Here is an 11,632-nt window from a genome sequence, read left to right on the forward strand (position 1 = left end):
TTTTTAATCTCCTCTGGTAATCATAAAGACTCCTGCGTTTCTAGATGTCTTCGTTTTATTTAATTAATTATTTTTATATTTTATATATATTTTTTTATTATTTTCTTCACATTTTTGATGTTTTATTTTTATTGTTTCAGCTCCTCCTGTGTTCATAAAGACTCCTCCTGCATTTCTGGAGGTCTTTATTTTGTTTTGTTTTATTTTGTTTTATTTTATTTTATTTTATTTTATACAATGTATGCACATCGTTTTATGAATGAAATTGTTTTGATGGTTTATTATTATGTTTTTACCTCTGGTAATCATAAAGACTCCTCCTTCATTTCTGGAGGTCTTAATTTTTTTTTATAATTATTATTATTATTTATATATTATTTTCTGCACATCCTTTTATGAATGAAATGGTTTCAATGTTTTATTATTTTTGTTTCAGCTCCTCCGGTGTTCATAAAGACTCCTCCTGCATTCCTGGAGGTCCTGCTGGGTGAATCTCTCACTCTCCACTGCGATGCTCATGGAAACCCCAAACCCACTATCATCTGGAGAAAATATCTCAGTGCCACTGAAAAACAAGAAGAAATTCAGGTGCACAGAGCTTGTTTATACAAGTCAATTAACATCATGAATTCGAATTCGACCCTGTTTGCTTTCGTAATGAGCATCCTGCATAACCAGCACAGCATCCTCTTTTAGTTTCAGTCTTTCTGAGAATCCTGTGCTGTGTTTGTAAACTAATCCACTGTAAAATGGAGTGAACAAAGGACACTGTCTTGGAGTTCATCCATTCTTTCCTAATGCTGGAAACAACCTGTCATTTTGGCAGACTTTCTTCAGTTTAAGCTGTTTTTAGATTAGCAGGAATGTTTTGAGCTTTATAAATGTTTTATAGTACAGAATCAAAAGATTAAAATTATTCAGATAAAATCATGTTTACCTATTTTTATTGTGAATCGTTCATGAATCCCTCCCTTTTAGCTACCTAGTTCTATTCTGATGCAGTATGTAGGCAACTTTTCTTTATTGAATTACAGTTGAAGACATTAATTATTAGTAAAATAATAATCAATATCAATAATCAATTAAATAAGCAATTTTATGCTTTAAAACAGCATTTTTTCAACACATTTTTAAAATATGCAGGCACAGAATGTCAACATGATGTCATATTGACGTTGTACCCCAACGTACACCAACGTTATGGGGACGTTGGATTTTGTTTGGAAATGAAAATCAGGTTGACCTTAAGTCAACCTAAAATCAACCAAATATCAACGTCTAATCATGTTACACCTTGACGTTGTGTGGACATTAACACTATGACATCTATCAGAAGTTGGATTTTGGTCACTCTCTAACACAACCTAAAATCAACCAAATATCAACGTAATTTGATGACGTTATTGAACGTCACAATAACATTGTCCTTAGATGCTGGCTAGACATTGAATTTTGGTCACCTGACATCACAACCTAAATCTAATCTAATATTAATGTCTTATGATGATGTGTGCCTGCTGGGATAGTTCTGATTATTAATTTCTTTTCTCCTTGCCATGATGACAGTACATAATATTTTACTAGTTATTTTTCAAGATACTATTCAGCTTAAAGTGACTTTTGGAAATTTAATTAGGTTAAGTAGGCAAGTAAATGAATCAAATCATTGGGCATTATAGGCCTCCTGTGATTTTTTTATTATAATTTTTTTTCAATGGTGTTTAACAAAACAAGGAAGTTTTCACAGTATTTCCTATGATATTTTTTCTTCTGGAGAAAGTCTTATTTGTTTTATTTCCGCTAGAATAAAATTTTATATTTTTAAAAACCATTTTAAGGTCAAAATTATTAGTCCCCTTTAGCAATGTTTTTGATTTTCTACAGCAGTTGTCCCCAACTTTTTTATCACCGCTGACCTGTCAATGTTTGACAATTTTACAGCAGCCCAAGGAGGGGGAGGCGGGGTTGCTGTACGTAGATAGCTAGGTGACCATCAAGCATTTTCTCAGAGGATGACATGCTGACAAAACATTGCTGCTCTGATACAAGTTTAGTTATGGAGAAAATTACAAAGCACTGCAGTGTTTGGGTGTTCTGTGTTTCTCTGAGATGTTTAGTCTACCGAAATGTGTATATTCCATACAAAATATGAAGCTGATCGTTCAGTTCTTGTCACTTGACTCACGGCGCGCGCACAGCATTCTTAAAAGTTGAGATGTTTTCAACTGCATGTGCCCCGTGCCTCCATTGGAAATAACGAACTTGCATGTGGAATAGATGCGATGTGTGAATGGCTGCTATCATTTGCAATCTCCAGCAGTTGAGCTTCCACAGACATACTTAATTCACATGATTTATTGACAAATGGGCTGCGGATCTATTCCTTGGCAGATTGTGGATCCTTTGTGGGTCTTTTCCTCTATGCAAAAAAACTTTCCAAAGATGTCTGTTTCTTACTCATTTTGCTGATGTGGGTTATATTTTGGTGGTCAAGTGACTGAGATGTAACGGAGAGAATGCGGTCATTTTTCATTCGTTCAGACTCAGATAATAAATAAATAAAACAGAAATAATTAATGATTTCTTCTGTGGCCCAGTACCTATTGATCCACGGACCGGTACCACTCTGCGGCCCGGGGTTGGGGATCACTGGTTTACAGCAGTGATTCCCAAAGTGAGGGTCAGGACTCCTTAGGAGGTCGCGGGTCAATGAGGCGTGGGTCACTTGGTGATTTAAAAAAATCTAATTCATTTGATCAAACTATTAGAACGACCATATTTTATTATTTTATGCATAACCTACAGAAGAAAAAATAGTAGTTAATAGTTATATTAAAAAAACAACATGCAAATAAAAAGCTATCAGTTATATGATTTAGTTATATTAAAGAGACAACACATTGATTGTTTGGCACCAGCTGCTTAAACTTTCTAACACCTTTACGGCATTCATGTACATTAAAAATAAATACAACCCACAATTGAACATTGAGGATGGTCACAGAGTTACGTCCTCCAAACCTAAATGATGAATAGACTTGTGCCTATTGGTATGTGGGCACCATTGTGTCCAAGGTTTACAGTATATATTTATAACCACCTCATAGGATATTGGGGGTGGTGAGTCACTGGCATTGTAATTTTGGGGGTCGCAGGCTGAAAAGTTTGGGACCCCCTGGTCTACAGAACAAACCATTGTTATACAATGACTTGCTTTTATCTTATCTTATCTTCCTAACGTGCCTAATTAACCTAGTTAAGACTTTAAATGTCACTTTAAGCTGAATACTAGTATCTTGAACAATATTTAGTCAAATAATATGTGCTGCCATCATTAGAAATGTGTTGAAAAATCTCTCTGCTAAATAAAATATAAAAGAAAAATTATACAGGGGGACTAATAATTCAGGAGGGATAATAATTCTTCAACTATATACGTAGATATTAAATTAATCATTAGGTCATAAGAATTTACTTGAAATCCTGGAAAAGTCCTTGAATTTTAGTAGTAAAAATGTGTAGAAAACCTGGATATGGCAACAAATTCAAAACTCACTCTTACTCTCTCTCCCCATCAGGTACTCAATGAAACCTTGTCTTTAAGCAAGGTTACCAGGGAAACGGCTGGAATATACAAGTGTCACGTGTCCAACTCAGAAGGGAACCTCACCCACAGCACCCAGCTGCAGGTCAAAGGTCAGTCACACACCACATCCCGTCCACGTGGGTGAAGAAGAAAAAAAAACCCGGGTGCTGGCATCTAAATAGGCTTAAGCATTTACCTTAAGCAGCATTTGGTATGAGAACATTGGCATCTTCGGTGGAGTTGGATTTGTGTGCAAAGTAAATAACCTTAATCTTATGGCTTCGTATGGCATGCAACCCGATTGGCTCACATTAAGAACTATTTCTGCTTCCATTCAGCTCAGAAAGTCCACATTTTTTGCTTTGTTTGTTTGTTTAGACTTTATTAATCCCAAAGGCATATTCACGTCGCAGTAGAGCTCTCCATACTATAAGATAAATAAAATAAATGACATGTATAAAAAGACAATAATGTTAATTAAGATTACATTCATACTGCACACCTCAGCTTCAAACAACGAGTAGACACTAGTCCATATCTACAGTATTAATGCTATTACAATTCAGCATAATTCATCTAGTATGACTTTGGTTATGCAATCTAATGCTATACAATCTGTGTTAGCTGGATTGGGAAGCTTTATAAACAATGAATGCGTGTGTATGAGGTGCACACAGAGAAATGAAAATATAATGTACAGTTGAAGTCACAAGGATTCGCCTTCCTGTGAATTTGTTTAGCTTTTTTAAAATATTTCCCGAATGATGTTTAACAGAGCAAGGAAATTTTCACAGTATGTCTGATAATATTTTTTCTTCTGGAGAAAGTCTTATTTGTTTTATTTCGGCTAGAATAAAAGCAGGTTTTATTTTTTTAAAACCCATTTCAAGGTCAAAATTATTAGCCCCTTTAAGCAGTATGTTTTTTCGATAGTCTACAGAACAAACCACTGTTATACAATGACTTGCCTAATTACCCTAACCTGCCTAGTTAACCTAGTTAAGCCTTCAAATGTCACTTTAAGCTGAATACTAGTATCTTGAAAAATATCTAGTGAAATATAATGTGCTGTCATCATGGCAAAGATAAAAGAAATCATGTGCGGCGACACATAGCACTAAGATGCTCGCGGTGACCCAAGTTCGATTCCTAGCTTGAGGCCCTTTTCCAATCTGTCCCCTGTCACTGCTCCCCACACTTTTCAATCTGTAAATCTCCACTGTCCTATCAATAAAGGTGAAAACCCCTAAAAAAGAAAGGAAAAAGAAATTAGTTGTTAAAACTATTATGTTTAGAAATGTGTCCTTTAAACAGAAATTGGGGAAACAATATAAAAGGATTAAAATTGAACAGGAGGGCTAATAATTCCGACTTCAGCTGTACATTCTTAGCAGTTTTAGAGATCGAAAACATTGTAAAAATCAGGGATTAATAACAAAACAAAAATGTTCCTACATCTCCTGGATTCCTCTAAAGTTAGAGGTAAAATAAAAACGGATTTCATCAAATCCATAATTAACAAATATATGGATTTTCTCTCCCCTCAACAGCCAAACAAGATTAAATAAGTTAGCTGTATCGATGTTTGAAAGTGCAAATAAACAAGCAGCATCATAAACTTTGCTTGTCGGTGAGAGAAATGATTTGCTATAGGACGAGCCCCCAAATATAATGAATAACAATACTTTTAAATATACAGTTAAAGTCAGAATTATTATTTTTGTCCCCAATTTCTGTTTAACTGAGATATTTTCAACACATTTCTAAACATAATAGTTTTAATAACTCATCTCTAATAGCTGATTTATTTTATCTCTGCCATGATGACAGTAAATAATACTTGACTAGATATTTTCAAGACACTTCTATACAGCTTAAAGTGACATTTAAAGGCTTAATTAGGTTATATAAGTTAACTAGGCACGTTAGCGTAATTAAGCAAGTTATTGTATAATGATGGTTTGTTCTGTAGACTATCAGAAAAAAATATATAGCTTAAAGGGGCTAATAATTATGATCTAAAATGGTTTTAAAAAAATTAAAAACTGCTTTTATTCTAGCTGAAATAAAACAAATGAGACTTTCTCCAGAAGAAAAAATATTATCAGACATACTGAGAAAATTTCCTTGCTCTGTTAAACATCATTTGGGAAATATATGAAAAAGAAAAAATAAATTAAAGGGGTGCTAATAATTCTGACTTCAACTGCATGTAACCATGGACCACAAAACCAGTCTTATGTGTTGATTTTTTTTTGTCAACAATAAATATGTGAAATAAATAAGTTTATCATTGATGTATGGTTTGTTAATAAGACAATATTTGCAATTGAGATACAACTATTCTGGTATATGTGGGTTCAAAAAAAAATAAATACTTAATTTATTAAATTGCCTTTTAAAGTCGTCTGAATGAAGTGCATATGCATACAAATATATAAATATTTAAAGTAGAAAATTTACAAAATGTCTATGATTGAAATTAAAAAACAGAGATGTTAGCATTTAAATTAAATTCGCTTCGAAACTGTTTATTCGTTTGCACATTACTAATAAAAAAATAGTTTTGATATATTTACAGTAGGAAATTTTCTAAATAACTTCAAGGAACTTTATAATAAAACAAAGCATATAAGAAAATTTTACATCCATTCAATATATTTTTGGCTGTTGTTAAAAATATACCCATGCACCATAAGGTTTTGGGTCACATATCATCTTCTGAATGGTTGAAAATTCTAAAGATAAACTCTATAAGAAAACTGTTTAGTGTAATTAAACAAGCAAACACTGCCCTCTATTGGGGGAAGTGCTTAAGTACAATACATATTGGCACCAAAGCCTAAATGCCGCTCCAATACAAACAAAACAACCCTCTTCATTCCAAAGCTGATTACACACACGCTCCTATGCTTTCAAACAGGTCCTCCTATTATCATCATTGCCCCAGAGGACACCACCATGAACATGTCCCAGGATGCAGTTCTGCAGTGCCAGGCAGAAGCGTATCCTTCTAACCTCACTTATGAGTGGTGGAAACAAGGACAAAACGTGTATCACATTGAGTAAGTGATCTATGATTACTAACACAAAGTATATACAACATTATCACACAGAATGAGTCTTATTCAATCACTACAAATAGAAATATGAGACTCTGTACTACAAAATCAGGGTCATAAGGGAAAATCTTTGGGAATTGAGTGTTATACGTCACATGAAAATCAAGTTAAATAAGCTTTGCACTGATGTATGGTTTGTTAGGATTTTTGGCCGAGATTAAAGCTGCACAATATATAATTTCAGCATTGATATAGCAGTGTGTGTGTACGCAATAGTCACATCACAGGATTTGCAGTGTTGTAGTTGAACAGCACAGCAATTGAGAATACATGAGATCTGTGAGTCATTGCAAAGTATAACCATAAGAGAGTGAAATGTCATCATTTGCATGTGTTTAAAGGCATTTCAAGAGAGTTTAAAGCAAAATAAGGTACATTTGTAACTTGAATGAAGAATATTTAATATATTATTAATACAATGAAGACTTTGCAGTGTTATCTTGCGTTTCATTATTCATTTTCTGTACCTGAGATCTGTCAGGAAACCCATAAAGCACTGTTTATTTGACTTTTTTCTTTGATCTATTGTAATTATTCTTGTTTGCAATGTGTTTGTTTTTTATATGTGATTCACACCCTTACAAAATCACCCCAATCAATCTAAATGAGGGATTTCTTTCCAAATAGATCTATTCAAGCCGTCTGGTGAAAATGTATTTATATCACAGAAAAACAAAATAACGCTAAATTAGATATTTGAAATACAACTAGATTAAATATCTGGAATCTAAAGGTTCAAATAAGCTAAAATACTGAGAAATTTGCCTTTAAAGTTCACTGCTAGATATTTTATTGTACTTTTGCAGTAACTTACTGGCAGCACTGTTGTTAGCAATTTATCGCAACTGCGCCTTTACAGTAACTTAGCTGTAAATGTGTTTTACAGCAGGGCATTACCGCGTATTCACTTCACAGTAAAATAGCCTTACTGCAACTTCTTTTACCACATTTTAATTTTACAATATGACAATTTTTATAGTACTTTTACTATAATTTATTTACATTTTACACTGGCAATACAAAACCTTATCGTATTTACTACTAAGCATGGGACAATAACGGTTTCCAAGGTGTACCGCGGTTTGGAAAAGTCAAGGTTTTAGTATTTTCTGCTATACCGTTCCTAAGATATGTGTTCATTTTATTTAGGTTTTTTTTTAGGAGTTAACAGTATTTCCAGCAGAAAAGATCTCCAAAGATGCCGTTTTAACATGTAAATAAATCTGTGTTTTTGAAATTAATAAGGACAGCGGAAGTCAATGATTCATTTAAACTATTTAGCCTGACATATTTACTGCTCCAAATTACTTTAAATCTTTCTCTAAATAAAATATATTGTGTTCAAAGGGGGAAAAGGTATTTGTTTTTACCCAGACATTTAAAGAGAATATAGAGCAGTAATTACAATACTGTGAAACCATGGTATTTTTATCCAAGGTTATCATACCATCAGAGTCTTATACCGGCCCATGCCTATTTACTACTGAATTTAACTATACATTTAGGTTAGGGATGCTCCGATAAGGATATTTGCAGGTGATACCGAGTACCGATACCTTGATATGGTGATCGGCCGATACAGAGTACTGATTCTGATGCTTCAAGCTTTATAATGCATGAAGCACATTTTCCCTCTAAGAATGATAAGTGGAGATCCTCCTTACCTGGGAGAATAAATAAAGGATACTGCATATAATCCAATAAGCATGTCTCTTTTAATCATTTAGGTGTGAACAAGTCATTGTCAAAAGCAGCTTTACAGAACATAATGGATAGCACAGAAAAAAAGGTGTGCACGTGCATCTTCCTCTGCTTGTAAACACATAAACAAACACTTGCGATTGGTTCATGAGATCGACCAGATTGGTGAGTACGGATTGAGTCATTAAATGTGATTATCGGCTGATACAGATCTTCGCATCCCTAATTTTAATTTAAAAAAAACTTAATAATAAACAGTATTTTATAATTTATTGTAATTATATCAATTTAAATGGTTTACAAAAATGATTTTGACTCATCAATCTATTTTATATACATTTTGTGATTAGTAAATGTTAAATAATCATTTTTTTAAAGTAAATATCTGTTAAATTCCAGAAAGTCCAACAGCGCTGTCTGTCTGAAGTGTTTTGCGATATGAATTACTAATAAAAAAAACTAGTTTTGATATATTTACAATAGTAAACAATTGTCTTCAAGTACATGATCTTCACCTAATATTTTAATAATTTTGGCATAAAAGAAAAAGGATTAATTTTGAACCATACCATGTATTTTTGACTTTTGCAAAATATATATCTATATATACATTTGCCTCATATTTGCTTCTCTGACAATTGTAATTTTCTGGAGAAAGAAATGCTGTATATGACAATATATTTTATTTAATTTGTAATATTATCAGATCTGCAGCAGTAAGTGGTTAAGAGTGTTTCAGAAAGAGTATTCCCGGACAAAGCTTAATATTCACAGCTTTTAGCTCTGGAACAAATAGAAAAAAATCCTGCTTACAAGCACTCGAATATGTGAAAACTGATCATCCTTTAAATCATCCTAGCATTATAGAAAAAGTGGACCTTTTAAAGAAAAAAGACTTTGATATTGTTTTTTGCTGGATACCTGGTCATATGGGATACATTGGAATGTGTAGAGAAAGCAGCTCAGCAAACCCTACAGATGGAGGATAACAGAATGTACAATTCCTGATGTTAAACCTGTTTTAAATCTGTATATTAATAAATATTAATGAGAAATGGCAAATGGAATGAATGTAGAAACAACAAATTAAATGAAGTGAGTCCATTTGTAAATGAAAGAAATAATTAGCATTTTGAAAAGTGACATAATCAGGTTTTACATACGAGATGTAGAATCAGACACTCTAGACTAACACACTCATATTTATTAAAAGGGGAAGAGAAACCTATTTGTCACTTGTGTAAAAATAAGTTGACGATAAAACATTTTTTAATAGAATGTGTATTTTTAAATGATATTAGAGAACATTTTCAGGAAATATTTGAAGGGAAATGTTTAAAAAGGTGTCTTCTGGAGGAGTTTTAGAATATTTATCAGTAATCAAACTAAAAGATTGTACATGACTCTTTTCAGTGTTGCTATTATTCGTATGTTGTTTTGTACAATGAATGTTTATTAAGAAACCGATATGATTGCATGCTATATATTGTATATTTAATGGAGGTTTTGCCATGAATATAGCCAATGCTGCTGATATGGCATTAAAATATGCATGAATAAATATTATTGGATCTTTATTATTAAACTATCAAATATGAAAAATTGTCTCAAAGCCGCACCTACTGTATTAAATCAAGGAAATTCAGAAATGCCAAACATTTTCAAAAAGTCCCTAATTTTTTTTTAATGAATGTATGTAAATCTGGATAAAATAATTATTTTGCACATGGGTCATGATTAAGGCCAGACAGAATCTGCGGACATTTTATGCTATTTCTGTGGAGAATTTTGTAAAAAAAAATAATAAAAATCTGCTGATTGATTTTAAGATATCATGATTTTAAAATATCATACCTAAAAGCTTAACATATGAAATAAAAAATAATGAGTTTTTAACTTTTATTTAATGTTTACAATGCAAATCCAATTAGATCTATTTATTTGGTAAACAAAGCAAGTCTCTCATATAATATATCTACTAATGGCTCGTTTCCACTGACTGGTACAGTTCGGTTCGGTTTGGTACGGGTCACCTTTATCAGGCTTGCGTTTCTACTATAACAAGGGTACCCTTTTGGTGGGCGTGGTGTATGACAGAAAGTTTCAGTCGACGTCATTCTCGCTGGAGGAAATGTCTACAGTAAAGCTGTATGAGTCACTTACATATCATATGAGAAGCACTTCTCACAAAACAGAGGCTTTACACACATAAATACTTGTGTAGAAATGTTTATTACTAACTTTTCAATGAACATGAGTTGATTATAACTGCAGATCAATGACAGTGTGAAACAGCCTACTGTAACATCTGTAATTATATTAAATAACTAAATAAATGAACATATATAAACACATACAGTCCCTTACAGTCTCCGATATGTTACCAACTACAGAAGAACTACATATAGCAGACATTTCGTCAGTATTTAGGTTCAAAACAACACAAAATATAGCCTACAGTCAGTGAAAACCTCTTATCTGTGTCTGTAATCTTCAGCAGCACATGTAGCCTCTGTTAGAGAGTAATTCCGTCATTCCCAGTTCATATTAGTCCAAAATGTGAAGATAATAAGTTAGTTAATCATGGCATTTTGTTCATGTTTGCTGAATAATAATGTGCTCTTTTTTTCCGGCTTCTCCTTTGTTTCTTCACACTTCACTCTCGCGTTTGTCAGTGTCTGACAGGATCGGGTTTCAAAAGCACGTCAATAAACAAGCGCAGGTTATTATCATCAGCTCAAGAAGTTTGTTATTTCAGATATAATGTTAGACGCGCGGCGAGCGCTAGCAAGAAATTGAAACCGCTCGCGCCTCAGACTGGCTCGTAAAAAACTACGGGGCACAGGGTAAATCTGCTCTTCTTCTTGGCTTTGTGGCTGTTTATCAAGACAACGACAAGGTTTGTTTGAGCGCAGATCGACCATGGCTCGTTATTATATGTATATATAAATCCGCTGTAATCTCTCGGCTCGTCGGCTGTGCCTGTATTTCAAACATGGCGGTTTTTTTGTTTTTATTCTGGCTTGTTGCGTAAGTGAATGACGTATCTCTGTAAACCAATAGCGTTCAGCTGCGCGTGTGGCTCCGCCTTTTGGTACCCTCTCTCGTGTTTGGTACCCTATCGAAAGGGTGCCGAAAAAGTGGTACGGTACGGTTCAGTTCAGTATACTTTTTGACAGTGGAAACGGCCATAAAAGCGTACCAAACCGAACCGTACCGTACC

General features: G+C 33.5%; 1 protein-coding gene across 1 annotated transcript in view; it reads left to right on the forward strand.

Annotated features, from left to right (window-relative positions):
- The window catches only part of igsf9b (immunoglobulin superfamily, member 9b), a 123,254-nt gene that overhangs the window by 88,799 nt on the left and 22,823 nt on the right, over window positions 1-11,632 (forward strand). Inside the window, exons 5-7 of the mRNA XM_056464115.1 lie at window positions 437-588; window positions 3,579-3,696; window positions 6,510-6,651. Of these exons, the coding sequence (XP_056320090.1) occupies window positions 437-588; window positions 3,579-3,696; window positions 6,510-6,651 (412 nt within the window). The remainder of the gene's footprint in view (window positions 1-436; window positions 589-3,578; window positions 3,697-6,509; window positions 6,652-11,632) is intronic.

Source organism: Danio aesculapii, chromosome 8, assembly GCF_903798145.1.
Source record: "Danio aesculapii chromosome 8, fDanAes4.1, whole genome shotgun sequence".
Taxonomy (NCBI): domain Eukaryota; kingdom Metazoa; phylum Chordata; class Actinopteri; order Cypriniformes; family Danionidae; genus Danio; species Danio aesculapii.